The sequence below is a fragment of the Tamandua tetradactyla genome, chromosome 11 (assembly GCF_023851605.1).
Source record: "Tamandua tetradactyla isolate mTamTet1 chromosome 11, mTamTet1.pri, whole genome shotgun sequence".
NCBI classification, from domain to species: domain Eukaryota; kingdom Metazoa; phylum Chordata; class Mammalia; order Pilosa; family Myrmecophagidae; genus Tamandua; species Tamandua tetradactyla.
This window is the reverse complement of record NC_135337.1, coordinates 46,324,113-46,341,341: the sequence shown is the minus strand read 5'-3', so window position 1 is coordinate 46,341,341 and position 17,229 is coordinate 46,324,113. Positions and strand designations below refer to the sequence as shown.

The 17,229-nt window shown below is 34.4% G+C and overlaps 1 protein-coding gene across 4 annotated transcripts in view; it reads right to left on the bottom strand.

Moving 5' to 3' along the window:
- Window positions 1–17,229, bottom strand: part of ADGRL4 (adhesion G protein-coupled receptor L4) — a 99,405-nt gene that overhangs the window by 18,567 nt on the left and 63,609 nt on the right. For 3 of the 4 annotated variants that reach the window (XM_077120508.1, XM_077120510.1, XM_077120511.1), the window contains 7 exons: window positions 17,010–17,193; window positions 15,797–15,913; window positions 13,085–13,287; window positions 9,475–9,648; window positions 8,012–8,215; window positions 5,781–6,001; window positions 5,589–5,655 (listed from right to left, as the gene is read on the bottom strand). In XM_077120508.1, the coding sequence (XP_076976623.1) occupies window positions 5,589–5,655; window positions 5,781–6,001; window positions 8,012–8,215; window positions 9,475–9,648; window positions 13,085–13,287; window positions 15,797–15,913; window positions 17,010–17,193 (1,170 nt within the window). The remainder of the gene's footprint in view (window positions 1–5,588; window positions 5,656–5,780; window positions 6,002–8,011; window positions 8,216–9,474; window positions 9,649–13,084; window positions 13,288–15,796; window positions 15,914–17,009; window positions 17,194–17,229) is intronic. The other variant, XM_077120509.1, reaches the window with a different exon arrangement.

Here is a 17,229-nt window from a genome sequence, read left to right as displayed (position 1 = left end):
GAAAGTTACCATTAATTATGTATTTACATTTATTCTTTACTCTGGAAAATAAATACTATTTACCTGATTAAGTTTCCAATGCTTTTCTTAGCTTTAAAATATTTCTACATTCGTTTCTTTTATTTTTAACTGAGCTTTTTTTCTAGCAGAGTGCTCTAAAGATGTTGAACAAATTCTAGAGAAGTCCCAGACACATATTATAATCATAATATGTTATAATGCAACAAATGCTGCCACATCTTCACTTATATATAAAAAATAGGACCTTTAAATACACACACACACACACATGCATACACATGCACTATTTTGGCTATACATACATTCACTCGCATACATTTTTTTGCTATGCAGATCATGGTTTTAAACTTAATCTTTGAATTTAATTTTTAATACAATGTAAAAATAGGAGCATAGCTATGATTGTCCTCAAATTACTGTGCATTTTTCCCTTGGTAATTTTTAAAGAATTTAAAGAATATTTCTCGCCCACCCCCCCTTTTGTTTTTATCATAGCTTTCTCATGTATGACTGGTATCGTTATCTTCCTTTGGCATATTAGGAATCCAGGGCTCAGAGGAATCAGATATTAGTTTAAGAAAGATCACATGGTTTTCTTGCTGTTTCATTTATTGCAATGATTTTTATTAATAGGTCAATTAAAGTATACATACCTACTGAGAACCTACTAGATACTTCTATGTACCTGAGTGATCAGTAGGAGAGCCTTTTGGTTTTATGATTCTAGGATCCACCATTTCTATTACAGCAATGTAAATGCTGCTCTTTAGGGAACTATGCTGCAGTTTATTGACATGTGTCCTCTAAGGTTGTGTAACACAGTGGCACTGGTTACTGAGCAGGACAAGTTCAGTGAATCGAAAAACCTTTGTTTGGGTGTTTGAGTAGGGGACGGCTAGGGTAATGCACACAGAAAATTATGCACAGCATGGCAGAGTGAAAAAATACTCTATAGGGATAGAAAGAATCAATTCTATGGGACCTTGTCTGTCTAAGAGATTAGTTAAAACTAGGAATACCTAGAAAGGTGCTCACAAAGTTGGGCATTGAGTAATGAGAAGATTTCCGGCAGCAGAACTTTGGATAAGGTGGCAGGAATATTGTGTTCAAAGAACCAAAAAATATCCAGCTAGATTACTGAGAACTTTACAAAACAGCCTAAGGCACTTGGGCTAAGGGCTATGGAGAAGTATCAGCACTGGAATTAAGAAAGCGGTCTCTGGATTCAAGAATGAGTTCTAGCTCTGCTAGTTACCAGATCTTGGACAAGCAGTGGGCAAGCTGTGTAATCTCTCTATGCCTCAAATTTTCCAACTTTAAAATAAAAAAGTCATACATTTGTGCACACACACACAAGTGTGCACACATACAAGCCTTACTGAGTTGTCTGATTACCTTAAGCATGTTAATACATGGAAAATATTTAGATTAGAATCAGTCAGGGATATACTAAGGAATAAATGTTTACATTCATATTTTTATTACTAATAGTTCCCATTATCGACGTTAAATTTTGTCATGTTTATTCTGGATAGAGTAAAATAAAAATGGCAGCAGGAGCAGAGGCAATTGTACAAGAGGAAGTGTAAAACGAAAATGTGAGCTTTAGATTAAGTTAGAAATAGTTTCATATCTAGCCCCTACATTTACTAGAAGTTTACAGTCTTGAGCTACTCACCTAACCTTTCAAATTGAATCTTATTTTTCTTTAAGTATAATATAGGATAATACCAATGAAGGTGGTTTGAGGAGACTGCACATTAAAGGATTAGCAATGTGCTTCAAAAGTATCAGGTTCTCAATAAATTGTGAATTTTTAAAAATTGATTTTATTATTCCCTTACTAATACTAGAGTCTTAGCAAGGATTAGTAAGGTACTGATAATGCAGGTGGAGGCGAAGAAATGGATGAGGTAAAAATCTGACATAAATCTAATGATATTCTAGACTAGGGAATGATGAAACTATGAAAAGATGATTCTTCAAAACTCTTAATGACTGACAGGTGTTTATTTCTCTTATTGCCTTGTTTATAATGTCAACCGTTTCTTGCTGTGCCCTTTGTTTTCCCTCAAAGGGGAGCTGGCAAACTTAAAGGGCTGCTTGATAGAAACTCGTGTCCACGTTAAGATCTGTATGCCCATTTCTCACCATACAAGCCAGTATTGCTTGCTGGCATGTCCACAAACAAGTTCCTCCACTGCAAGGAAGCCCTGTTAAATGATCATCATAGCTCATACTGATCTCTTCCAAATCTCACCAATATTACTTATGTTCAATTATATGTTGTTCTTTGTCATTTGTTTTATCTTGTTTTCTCTTCATTGACTGTACAGAAGACAGAGGACAATTCATATTTTCTTTGTATTTCCATCATGCCCAGAGGACCCAATTAGCATGGTGACTGTAATAATATAGCTTGGCATCTTTACCTATAGACTATTCTCAAACACAGGATAAAGACTTCCCAATCAGTAGGTCACTGCCATCCTCCAAATGGCAAGTGGTGATTGATTTTGACATGACCCAGTTATACTTGGTCAAGTATAAACATAATTATTTTTTTCTTCTGGGCCTTGACAAAAATTCTCATGCCATAGTTTTTACAAATTTTAAGATTTAAAAAATTCTGATCTATTACTCATTTGTCCAATCCAGAATCTTGACTTATAAATGGTTGCATCTGCATTAGTGATTGTGTGGTATGGTTGGTTCCCAGATACTGCCCTACATTGGCAAGTCCTAAGACATCTGTTATTGAGAACTGGAATGGTCTGATCACCTATTGGTGATCACTTTGGTTCAGTTTGGTTTCAATTACTGCTGATAGTCTTGGCTTATGTGATGGTCTCTGCTTAGATAGTATACATGGTTTATTTTATTTATTTTATTTTTTTGCTTAGGCAGGCACCGGGAATCGCACCCAGGTTTCCGGCACGGCAGGCGAGAACTCTGCCACTGAGTCACTATGGCCCACCCACATGGTTTTCTTGATGGTTATAGTGCTTCATTTTTGCCTTGCCCCCCTTTATTCTTCAGAGAGAGGCAGCCATGTCTCCATTCAACCCCATCTCTATTTAATCCATTCTCTTATTTGCACATAATTTCACTTGACAAGTTTTTTGTTGTAGGACACCTCTACAACTTCTCTCTACTTCTCTAACTTCCTGTGATCACAGAACAGCTGACCTCCTTGGATATCCCTTCATTACTTTATTCCTAAGCACACTATAAAATATTCACTTCCTTTTTTCACTTCGAGGGTTACTCTAGTAAACATTAGCCTGCAATACTCTCCAAATAGACACAGGTGCTAATCTCTGTTTATACTTGGCCCAAAGTCAGGGGACGCATATCAGACTCATAAAAAGTTACTCATCATCCTCTGTTCTGCATAAGGAGAATGTAGGAGAGACATAAAGATTCCACAATCCAACAAGCATTTAATATGGGATCAGGATGACAGGTTTTCTCTTATAATTTCTGAAACTGTTCTCTATACACTTTCTTGGAGTGTTCATACAACTTGTCTTTAAGGAATGGGGAGCATTCCTTTCTGATTGGCAGGGAAAAGAAAAGCTTTCCATAGAGCACACTGTACTTCCCCAAAGGCCAAGGATTCTTAACTCTGAATCACTGCCCCTGGGTTCCCCTCTGCAGTCCTCTTGTGGTGGGTCTGGTTGGGTCTTGTTGGGTCTTGTTATCTTTGTGAGATTTGTGGAAAGTGTAAGGCCTCAATTATAAGTGGCTCTTTAAAAAATATATGTCGCTCAGCATTTCTTTGACTTTTTCTCTGAACTAGACACGCCTTTGCAGCAACAGGAAAAGTTTCACTTGTGTCAAACAGCTGTAAAATAATGTCAGCATCAGCAAAGAAGAACAGGGAGAGCTACAGCAGATGAATTCACTTCAACAATTTTTTATAGAATGTCTACTATTTTTGAAGGAAGACACTAAAAAAGATAAACATCATTTCGTTTTAGAGTGACACTAAGGTGTCACACACAGCCTGATCTTCTGAATCTTGGGAATGATAATCATACTAAGATTCTACTGAAGATGAATTGGTTCATTAATTCCAGACTAGAACAGTGTGACATTGTTCATTTAGGCTTCTAGGAAAGTTTGCAGCCCTCATTTCAAGACAAACCCATCTAAAGTCCATGGAAATTATTATATTTCAGTTATCTTATTCCTTATGTAAACAACTGTAAAAAACAATTCCAGGGAATGCTCTCTGCTTTATTTTAGAGAAATATGCTCTTACTTTTTTTTTCTTATTTTCAGTGTGATTTCTAGCCTAGTGCTTTTCCATCTATGCTATAAGAATTGCTGTACCACAAAACTTTCATTTGTAAGAATCAATAGTAGGGACTTTCCATTCTGTGCAGAGATAAGCAGTAAAATCAGACCATATAGAATGGACCTTCACAGAAATACTCACAACAGGCTCACACATCGCAGTATATTAATGGGACACTGATCAATCTATTTAGTTATGTGGGCTTAAAATTTCAGACTTATAATAAAATCTGAAATTATATTTAGTCCAGAATTTCTTTTTATATTTCTGGAATTATTGTGAGAATTATATACAATTATCTGCAATGATTAAGAAGTGTAATCTATGAATGCACTTTCTACCACTCATACCATTAAAGAAAATAAACCTTGATGTAAATTCTCTACTTTGCATTTCAAGTCTCTCTCCATTTAGCAGCTCCCTTGCAACCATAAAAAGCACATGAGAACAGATTAAGAGGGAAGACAATTTTTAAAAGATGGCAAGCTTATGGTCAAAACATATGTGACAAAGTTGTCCAAAACATTGTCACAATCCTTCCACTGACAATTCATTCCATTCTAGAGCCTTGTCAGACCTCCCAGATACATTGACAGACTATTATATTCGGAAAGACTGTTGAAAACTTAGAACACTTATAAAAGCTCTTGAGACACATAAAACATCTTTATTTAGAATGGAACATATAATGCTTGCCAAATTTATACGTTTGGAACCACTTCCAATAAGAATTAAAAGGACTCTTCCACGCTGAAATAGAACTAACAATCCATGATTGCTAGTTCTCATGAGAAATACTGGGTTCTTTTCATTGATGTTTCAATTTAGTTTAAAATCACTTTCAAGATGACAGGGTACCTAAGGATGATAAAACTATAAAGATGGATGACAGTCTAATCTTCAAAGATGACCAATCATCGATAAAAGACAAACAATGTTAACATCTGAAATGCCAGATTATCAGCTGGTTGACATTCTCAGTATAGAAATATGCTGAGTTACTACTGATAAGTGGAAAATACTTTTTCTTATAAACCACACGTATTGTGTAGAAATCTATCCTCTCCTAAGAGGTGCAAATACATTCTAACAGCCTTGAATTTAAGATATGTATTTTTCTTAATAATAATGCAGCATATGTAAAATGTCAATAAATGATACCCTTTAAAGTGTCCAAAATTCCTTTTTTGTTTTTACAGAATAAGACCATCTGATTGCCAATCATCACATTTTTGAACTCTTAAATAAATGTAAACATACATACCAGAATAATTAGACATGCTGGTCCTATAAAACTCCAAATAAAGTTGTTTTCTGTACTAAGCCAACATCTGAAAAATAAATAGTAGGCAAATCTATAAATATGTTTAAATGTACTTCAATAAAGCAAAATCCTCAATGTTATGACAAAGTATATTCAAAATTGCATTTCAAATACTAAATCATCTTAACTTACACTTTGGTGGTACCATAATATCTGTATCCTAATGCTGCTGAAAATCCAACAACCACAGCTGGGCTTAGATAGCCAAAGATATAAAAATTCTTGTGCAAAAATCCCTTGTTGTAGATGACTCCCACAACGATGAGATAGAGGTGTATGCCTTCAATGCACATCCACGCAAAGGCAGCTAAAAAGAAATAATGAAGCAGCCCAGCAATGATGGAACAGAAGAGCTAGAAATCAAAGGAAGAAATTATCAGCGATGCTTGCTTTAAAATGACCATGACATAAAATCTTAGACTTTAACCATAAATCATGACACTTTACATAGCGATTGATCACATTCAAATTTCCCTGTCAAGTGTCAATTGTTTAAGATGTATTACTTACAGTTGATTATAATGAATGGGCTTTATCGGTGTGAGGCAATTGCCAATCCTGTGATTGAATTGTTACTGCCTTTATGGAGAGATTTATAATTTTCACACATTTATGATATGTCATAAATTGTGGATTATTACATATGAACTAAGATATTCTTGTGGGTATTTTATAACTGAAGTTGATTTTTCCTTTGAGAATGCCTTTCTTTATTCAGGCTCAAATAATGGAAATTATTGTTAGTATCATGCTAAATAAAATTTTATATTTACCTTAAGTGACAAATACGGGGTTTAAAAAAAGTGGATATATTACAAAGATATCCATTGTTGAATCACTTCAAGGTAGTAAGCAAATTTGAGATGACTTTCAATTAAACTTTATCTACAAATATTGCTACACCTAGAACTGAGGTTAGACTGATAAGAAATTACAGAAAGTGAAATTCTTACATGCTCCTATTTTAATAGAGCTCATGATATTTTTCACCAGAGACATTGCACAATACACACTTACATACCTATCCCACTGATGGAAACATGTTATAATTCACACATACTGACATTAAAATTCTAAAATATGTTGGAGAGTACTGTAAAAAAGTTGGGAAAGAGCTATATCATTGGAGATAAAAACAACATTGGGAACCACCCTAGAGAAAGTAAGATTTGAAATGGGACTTGCAAATGGGGAGGACTTGATAGGGGAAAAAAGAGTTGAAAATAAATACCACACAGAATGGATGTGCAGTGAAAGTGAGGGTGGGAAGAGACTGAAAAAGTAAACAGGCATTCGAGATTAGCAAGAGGTATATGGAATTGAAAAGTGCTAAGAATACCGCTGCAAAACAAACACGAAAAGATAACAGAATTTATATCCTACTGTATACTATTTAAAATAGATTAGTGCATCAACTTCAAAAAAAAAAAAAAACAAAACAAAAAACCCCTGAAAACTGATTGTAGTTTCAGTCCTTAAAAGTTTTCTAAGAAGAATTGAGATATGGAAGTCATTTAATGCTTTGTGATCATAAGAATACTTCTCCTATCTGTAAGTGGAACTGGCCTAGGGCTCCAGCTATTGCATTATGAAAACATGCTTCCAACAGGCTGTGCCACCCCATGAGGGAACTTAGCAGGATTATTAAAATTTTCCGGCTCCTGGAAGAAAGATTTCTTTAGCAGGCAGCTTTGGCTCAAGGACACCCCAAACAATTCCTTGACACTTGGCCAAAGTTTCTTTGGAACTTCACCGTGATGTAAGATGCTTCCACCTATTCTTTCTTTCTTCCATCTCTCTTTCACTTGGAGAAAGTACGCCTTGTCCTAACTGCTGTTCAAGCCTCTTCTTTCCCATTTTCTCTCATAAACATTTTCCCTAATAAACATAATGTATGTTTAATCCCATTTTAGTGTCTGCTTGTTGGAGAAACTGGACTAGCACAATATGGAGACTATTGGGCATGACGCTATATCAATCATTGTGGGAAATGGGTAGCTAAGAAAGTGCAGCTACCAGGTAGAATCAATTCAATATAATTCAACCCTCTAGTTGCTTTGAAGTCCAGCCCTCTGTTAATAAAAATGTTATTTTAAATTTCTTCAGTTTGCCATAAAATTTCAATTTGTCCCAATAATGTGTGATAATAAGGGACATTTTGGTTAATGCATTTAATTAGTAGGTCACTTAGATATATTACCATTATCAGACTTAGAAAGGATAGTTCCAGAACAAATTATATATAGTACTCTTGCCCCATTAAACCCTTAATTATAATTCTTGTTTCCATGACACATACATTTAAGGAAGTACAAATTTAGGGGAAAAAAGAGAGAGAGAGTAGGAATATCTATATTACATACCTTATTAGTATTTGTATTGATCCCAACCAGGAAAACAAGTTCAGCAAGGAATAGGCTGCAGCAGAGATTTTTGTGAATTGTTGTCCTGGTGCTCTGAATTTCACTGAAGAACCAGAAGGTAAAAATGCATATGGCAAGGCAAATCAGTGAAATAATTATTCCTAGTTGAGTGATCCTTGTAAGAATATTATAATCTTTAATACCCTAAGGGATAATAATAATAAAGCTGTTAAGAGTACAACTCAGTAACTTGTCAAAGGAACTACAACATATAATGAACTTTTTTTCAGTGAAACGTTAATCAAAATGCTCATAAAATGTAAAAATACCAATGTGCACTTAGATGAGAAAAATTGTGTACTTCTGAAAGCATCAACATTCAGAGAAATCTGATATAAATTATGCAGCATTTTAACGTTCTGTAATTAGTGATTTTTTTTCCTTAGGTATAGTTTATATTAGTTTATGGTTTAACAATGCTATTGTCAGCAGTTTCATAATTTTAGAAAGGTAATTCATTACTTAAATGTGAAAATGGTTAATAAAAATAGGTTTGTCAGTGGTAAGAACAAATCTTATTTCTATGCAGTGATTCATCCAAAACATATTAAACAAAGGTATTAGAAATTCTGAATATATGGAATAGTAAAACAGTACAGTTCAGAGACTTTGAAACGGCTAAGATTGGTTTTATTCCATGTAGATGAACATATATTTTTAAATACAGAACACAGGCTTCTCTGCTTATTTAACATTCAGGAAACTGTCTTCTTTAAACTATATGACTTAATATATTTGAGAAGATTTATTTGGCCACTTTATAAGCTTAATGATGGGTTCTCAGTATAAGAGGAAATGAGATTTTGATACACAGTTATAAAATTAAAAAATACAGTAATTGTATAATATGAAATCAAGACATTACTTATATAAAATACATATCATGAAGCCACTCACCTTAAAAAATTGCACATGTTCTAAAATTTTGGGGTTTCTACATTGCTAAAAATAGGTTATTAATCACAAGTGTGCTACTATTTATTGGCCAGGCATCAAATATTTTTAGGTGCTATGTTACTGGTAAAAATAAAGCTTCAATACAAAGAAAAGGCCCTTAAATTCAGTGTTACGTTAAAATTTTACAATTGAACTTAAAAAGCAGCATAAAGAACTAAGAGTTGGTAGATGGATACTTGATTTAGCATAATTTATTAAATGAAGACTAGATAAATCCTAGACTAGAAACTACCTAAAATGCAGACTAGCCATATCCTACAAGGCAGGTAGGAAAACAAATACTAAAAAGAAGTTAACCTGGGGGTTTTACAAGTACATTATATATGCTACTTACATCCAAGGAAAACACATACAATTAGTTATTCTCTTGAACGGCATGGAAAATAAATCACAAAATACAACATAAATAGGGAGATGAATAAATGTGAAGTAGAAAACCATCTTACTATGGAAGGACCAGAGGACATCAAAATTGCAAAATGTGTCAGGTGATTACATTGGCAGGAGGTGTGGGTCTCGTTGGAGTATGTCAGCTCACAGCCCTCCAGGGACCAGCTGCCGTTCATGGTGTCAAGAGAATAGTTCCAAAATGCACATTGACTCCTTTGCTTATTTGTGACCTGAAAAAGAGACATTTTACTGACAGACAAAAGAAGAAAAGCTACACATATGCTATTGCTTTTTTCATATATAAAATACCATTTTGAGTATCAATATGGTTAAAACCATGCCTAAATAGTGAAATACTAAATACATGCTAACAAATAAATGCTGCTGTTATGTGGAAGTATTGAAATTTATAAAGCAACAATGCTACATTTTATCAATTCTGTCTCACAGAGGTCTGGCGAAAAATATTTCTTATTAAAATAGATATGTATATGTCCTTTAGAACAGTGCATGACACGTAATTATCATAGGTATCTGTATTCAATAAATTTATTTTATTGCTACCTATGATAAAGGGTATTCAATAAATGTTTATTGAATGGTCTTTAGGTATCAGTCATTGATCCAAGTGCTAGGAGTAGAACACTGAACAGCACAAAGTGGTTGCTTTATTGACCTTACAAGCTAGTGAGGGATATGAGGGATTATTAAACCAGAAAAATAAGAAGAGAAAAGTTGATCAAGAAATTCATTCCTAGGAGATGGCATCTGAGCAGATACCTTAATGAAATCAGGGGGTGAGACGTGCAGATTTGGGGACAGAGGATTCCAGACAGTGGGGTATCTGAGACTGAATAGGAGTTTTACAGAAACATCTAGAAGTCAGTACAGTCAGAGGACAATGAATGAAGTGAAAGGTAGTCAAGACAAGGTCAGAGATAGAAAGATCATAAACCATGGGCAGTTTGTGCAGTAAATAGTAGCGTTCTCTTTATCTCATTTTTATATTAAGTAATGTAACAATACACCTAAAGCAGTATAAGTTTTAGTAATATTTTATTGATTGAATATTGAATACCCTATACTTGTGTCTTGCTGAAATATATACTTTTTTTTACAATTAAATAACAGTTTACAGTTAACTAGGTGTTTTCTCACCTACCGTCTAGTGTGACACTCTAAAGAACCCTGTCAGGTAAGTATTGTGTTAAGAGACAAAGAGATATCAAAAGATATATCTAAGACTAACCGTCAAAAAGTAGATCCCAGAATCAAATCCAAATCTTCAAATAACCAGACGTTAAGGAAATTAAGTGTTGAATACCAAATATATGACAGGCATTGTATGAGGCCCAGGTATTCTCAGTTAAAAAAAGATAAAGCATCTGCCTTCAAGGATGATTGCAATATAAGATAACTGCCTTAATGGGCTATGTATTAAATATAATAGTTGGGTCAATAGTTGGGACAGAAGTGAAAACAGACCAAGTTTGACTGGAGTGAGTCTGGGAAGAGAGTGGAGCTATACTCGGACAGATGACTCAAGTTTTTCAAGGCAGTCAAGCTCTGAGATGAACATAGAAACCCTACATCCAGTTCCCCCAAAGCAGCCTTGGAAATGCCCTGAAACCCACCTTGGCAGGAAAACAGATAAGCCAGAGGAACCAGAGGAACTCTGGTATTGAGGAACCTGCATCAGATGAGAGGGTGGGAGTTATGCAGGAAGCAGTAGATTAAATGAGGTCTATCCACGCACTGAACCCCCACAAACACCCATCTGATTTTCTTAGACCTGGAAATGCTCACCATCAGGCTTCTGCCTGTAGGTAAGAGACTAAAAGATTTCCTTCGAAAATTGACTGAGACAAGAAAACTGCCCTAGAATAGGGCCTTCAAAGGCAATGGCCAGGACCCTGGCTGCTGATAACACTCTAGTATATACCACAAGCCACAAGCCCACCCTAATCCACAGTCATCTTTCAAGCACCTCACAAGGCAGGGAAGAGGGAACAATTAATTTTATATGTACAGATGTATTCATGTATGATGCATATGTATATATTTGTGTATATAAATGAAATCTTAGAAAGATGAGATAATGTACCCATTAAAAAAAGGACCAGTTAAAAAAAGTTAATTTCAGTGAAATTTAAAAATAAAGTAGAAATTTCAATGTTAGTAGAAAAAAATGCACAAACAAAATTTGTCGATACATTTCTTTGTTTAGGAAGTGTCCTTCCCCCCACTCTGATAAGCATGCAGATGCAATTGACCTGTTTCAAGGTTGTGCTGGTTTGAAAGGAAGTATGCCCCATAGAAAAACCATATTTTAATCAAAATTCCATTTCATAAAAGTAGAATAATCCCTATTCAATACTGTATGTTTGAAACTGTAATCAGATCATCTCCCTGGATGATATGATTTAGTCAAGAGTGATTGTAAAACTGGATTAGGTGATGACATATATCTACCCATTTGGGTGGGTCTTGATTGGTTTATTGGAGTCCTATAAAAGAGGAAACATTTTGGAGAAAGAAAGAGATTCGGAAAGAGCAGAGAATGTTGCAGCACCATGAAGCAGAGAGTCCATGAGCCAGTGACCTTTGGAGATGAAGAAGGAAAACGCCTCCCAGGGAGCTTCATGAAACAGGAAGCCAGTAGAGAAAGCTAGCAGATGATGCCATGTTCACCATGTGCCCTTCCAGATGAGAGAGGAACCCTGACTGTGTTTGCCATGTGTCTTCTCAGCTGAGAGAGAAACCCTGAACTTCATCAGCCTTCTTGAACCAAGGTATCTTTCCCTGGATGTCTTTGATTGGACATTTCTATAGACTTGTCTAATTGGGACATCTCCTCATCCTTAGAACTATAAACTAGCACTTATTAAATTCCCTTTTTAAAAAGCCATTCTGTTTCTGGTATATTGCATTCCAGCAGCTAGCAAACTAGAACAAAGGTTCACCAAAATGAGCTTCAGAGGTACTTTAATTATGCAATGAAATCCTATTGAAATCCCAAGAAACCATCGACTGTAAAAATCTAGAGAACAACCTATGATTCCAAGCCTTCTTATTGATTTTTAAGTATATAAAACAATTAAATATTTGCTTAGTTATAATCATGAATTTTATTGTATAGTTTTCATCACATAAGTTCGAAAAAAGATTCAGAATAAAAATGAGTAAAATGGGCTCAGCTAATTTCTCTTTATCAAATATTTTTGTACTTTAACTTGAACTTCTTATCCTTAAACTTCTCTATAATTTAACATAATCAATATCCAAACTACGGAAAATGTTATTTTAAATTCAATTATTAAACTGAATGCCTACCTCATAGTAAAGTGACATTTATCTCAACTCTTTATTTCTTGAAGGAATTCAACTTCTAAAAGGAACATGTGCTTAAATCTAAAACTAAATGTACAAGTTAATTTCAGAGAATCATATATGTGAAATTCTTTGGTATTGATTAGATAGAGAACACTTAAAGTCCAAAAACATTTTATAGGGAAATTAGTTGAAACCACATTACTCCTTTATTTTCATTTTGAATATACTTTTTTCCTAAACTTAAGAGCTCATATATAGTTAACGTGACATAGAAACTACGTCTATGAATGTACACAATCATAACCAAAAACCACAAGAAAAATAGCAACTTACCTTGATGTGACTTAATGTAAATGCAATTTTTTCAAGTTCATACAATGTGGGTGGGTTCGAGTTAATTGAGACAGAAATGACTGAAGAGATGACTCTTTCCTCCTCTTCAGAATGATCGTAACTCTGAGGTTCCAATAAGTTGTCAGATGATGAAAGCAAGGGACCAATACCCTTATAATATAAAAATGCAACTGTAGCATTGCCTACCAAGTGAAAAATGTATTTGTTGAAATTTTTATAAGACAAAAATATATTGGTGCTCTTAAAATAAAAATGGAATTGAGAAGACAAAATTTTCACTCTAATGGGGTCATAAAAATTCCTAGATAGGGTGGTGCAATGGTGGCTCAATGGGAGAATTCTTGCTTGCCGTACCGAAGACCTGGGTTCGATCCTCAGAGCCTGCCCACGCAAGGGAAAAAAAACCCAGATACTGAAATTTGAACTGCAATCATTCTATGCTTATACCCAAGCCTTATCAAGACTTATAATCACTAAAATCTATGAATCCAAATACAATCATGGACTATGGTCCATAGAATGCCATTTACGTAATCTGTATTTAGGGGAAATATATTTCTAAAAAAATTCACATCTAAATCCTAAGGACCAGAGTGTGAAGTGAAAATCTTTAGTCATTATTTCCACGTTTAAAAACATCAGTTGGAGAAGTAGTGGGAGAAAATCACCACAGACTTTTAAAACGTTTAACTTTTTTCTTCTTCTTTTTTTTGGCATGGGCAGGCTCCAGGAATCAAAGCTGGGTCACCAGCTCTGCAGGTGAGAATTCTTGCCACTGAGCCACCGTTGCACCACCCTGAAACATTTAACATTTTAATTGAGAACGTTTAGAGTTGAAGGAGTTATGAGATGTCAGTGAAATCAATCCCATGCCCACTGAAATGGTGCCTGATTAATACTGATGCTAGTCAGTCTCTGGTAGAAAATGTTGCCTTGTGAGGCATCCATGTTTCCATGCTGTCTGCATTCTCCAAGCACAGTACATCAGAGGACATAACCTATAAATACAACCTGTTCAGTATGGTGTAACTCTCTTTTCCTTAACCTGACAGCATATCTATGTCAATGTAATCTCAAAATTGCCTTGTTTTTGTAACAGCTCAGTACCATTGATATTAACTGATACTAAGTGTGTGAACCACTCAACACTTAGAACTTTACTTTAAAGTTCTTGTTGTAAATTTAAGTCTTATTTCTCCTTTCTTCATTGTGCAGAATTACAGATGCAACATTCAGGACTTTACATTCAGAATTGACCTTGGTAACAGAAGTTTTGGTTTAACCCAGTGCTTCTCTCTATGTGGCTACAGGTAAAGCAGTTAACTGCTTTGAACACAGTGCCCCTTCTGCTGCTCTTTATTTATTTCTTATTTATTTTTTGGGGGGTGCATGCTCTGGGAATTGAACCTAGGTCTCACGCATGGAAGGTGAGTATTCTACCACTGAACCACCTGTGCTCCCTGCTGCTCTTTTTAAAGACTCATCCAAAGTGCTAGTAATTACTTATATGCATTTGTTAATAGGTTTACATTCAGTAGTTCTTCTTCCTTATTTCTCCCTTTTTTATTTTTCTGTTACAAACACTTTAATTATTGCAGTTCAATCATGAGTTGTACTCCAGACTATTGGGAAAACTACTGGAGAGATTCTGATTTTTTCTTATGTTAAATTCTAGGCTCGATTTTCTAACAATAAAGACAATACATCTTTGCATGGAAAAGCATCCATTAATGAGAATACATGTGTGCTGTTTTATGCATTTTTCATTTGTATTTAAGAGTACCCACACATTCATCAAGAATATGTTATAATTCATGTCTTCCCTAGATAATATTTTTTTAACCTAAATTGGAAGAACAGCAACAAAAACTCTACTATAAGCAGAGATTTTTCTGGGTGCATTGCAATTAGGGAGCAAACGGTTAAATTAAAATAGTAGCTGTTTACTTGCTTTTGGTTAGTTGACAAGAAAAAGCTGGTCAGGGCTCCTTTCTTTGTTAACTCCCTCCCTTCTAGTACTGGTTCTGTACTATCTCTGATGTGCATGGAGACAAGTCTCCCAATTTCTCTTTATCTCAGCTCCATTATCTATAAACTGAGAAAATTAGGTTAGATAATGAAGTCGCCTGCTAGTACTAGAGTTCTCTGATTCTATATTTTTAAAATCACTTCCAGTTTAGTTGAACAATTTACCACACAAAGGCTAAGAAATGACAAGTAGAAGAGAAGTTCCAAATCTAAATAATAACTCTCCATCTTTTCGAACATTATCTCTGTTTCTTCTCCCTCATACAATCACAAACTCAGTCTCACAATGAGGAATACAAAGATTATAGAGGAAGAAATATTAAAAGCACTCCATGCAAATTACAGAGTGGCTATATATAGAATGAGTGCTCCAAAAGGAGTAATAAAATCATAATCATTTTGTGCAATTTCATAAAAATATTAGAGTCATGGAAGTGAAGAAGAGATAAGAAAGACCCAGAGACAGCTAAAATTCTTTCAAAATATTGACAGAATGAAAATATCAAGTAAAAATATGAAAATTTTGCATCTATAAATCAAATACTTTGTTTTAAAGGCAACCATACATAGCATCATATATCCATATGTTATGATCAAATCCATGATAAGTATTTATTGCAAATTCATTGAAATATTGTATATAAGATATTGTCAAACTCTTACCACCTGAATCATAGGCGGTGTTTTTCTTCGGAAATATCTTTATGGAGTCTCCGTCCATGCTCATATGGGGATGAACACGTTTCATGTGATGGGAATCAAAAAAGAAAACTTTGAGAGCTGTAACAAAACCATGAAAATAGTAAAATCTCTGAAATTAGTCTAATCAATGTATTTTTTTTTTCATTAGAGACAATTTCACCCATCATTATTGTATTTCAACTCCTTATGGTAGGTTAAATGAGCATATTCTAAACATACTTGGACATTATAATAATTTATATCTTAAAAATCTGACAATTTACCTTTGTGATTTTACCACATCACTTGGTTTAATTTAATCTTTATTCAATTAAATAAAAGATAAAATATGTATGTACTCAAGAGAGCTATAAATCTTAACTACAAAGCAAAGACAAAAGCTAGTGTCTCAGAGGATGTTTTCCACAGTATTATTTACTATAGTAATTAGTAAATAGGGAGTGATTGAGTTAAATTCTTGAGTGATAATTTTCACCTTTTTAATGCAGCAATGTCATCAAGAAATACAGTCACAATTCTTGCAACTTTAATTTTGGGTAGGTTGTGAAACCTGATGAGATAATGATTTTTGTATATCTACTGTTGGGTAGAAGGATATCATGCAACAAACGTAATGAAGATATATGCAATGACTGTTTCAGAAAAGATACCATTTCCTTAGAACTTTATAGGCACACCAATTTAGTTTCACAAAACTATAAAGGCCTGCTAATTCAGATTCTGAGTGTTCAAGTGTGAGGGCATATGAAACAGGAAACATTCTAAATTATTACATTCATTGCTTCATATTATCAAAAGGCAAAGGAATGCTAACGAGAAATTTAAATACACTTTATCCAGAGGATCTGTTTATAACTATGGTTGGTCAAGAAAGATTCCAACAAGTCATGAGATGACTGACTAAAAATGACAAGGGAGTAATGTACTCTCAGCATATAATCTCCGAGAAGTTCAAGAATAAGGAAAAGTGGAGATGTTAGGAAGGAGGCAACATGTATGTATTTATCCATTTTGCGTTATTCATATCACTTAGGTAATATGCATCACCATTCATTTCTACATTGAGAAAACAACTACCAATTGAATCAAGATTATTTTTAAATACTTTTCTTCCCTTTTGAGAATGGCTTCTTTGTGAAACACTACTGCTTTGAAATTGATCTTGGTTTCTTACCTACATCACTTGAATTGGTATCTAATTGAGTGGTCTTTTGGAACTTTTGAGATATTCTTAAGATAGCTTCTTCAGCAGTGTGCATCAGTCTTGTAAGATGAGTTCTCCTACTGTTCATAGATAACTTGCCCCAAACTGTAAACGTATCCTTTTGAACAAAATTATTCATGGTTTTTACAAATTCCTGTTGGGAAAAACAGTGTGGTTTTGAAAAAAGCTG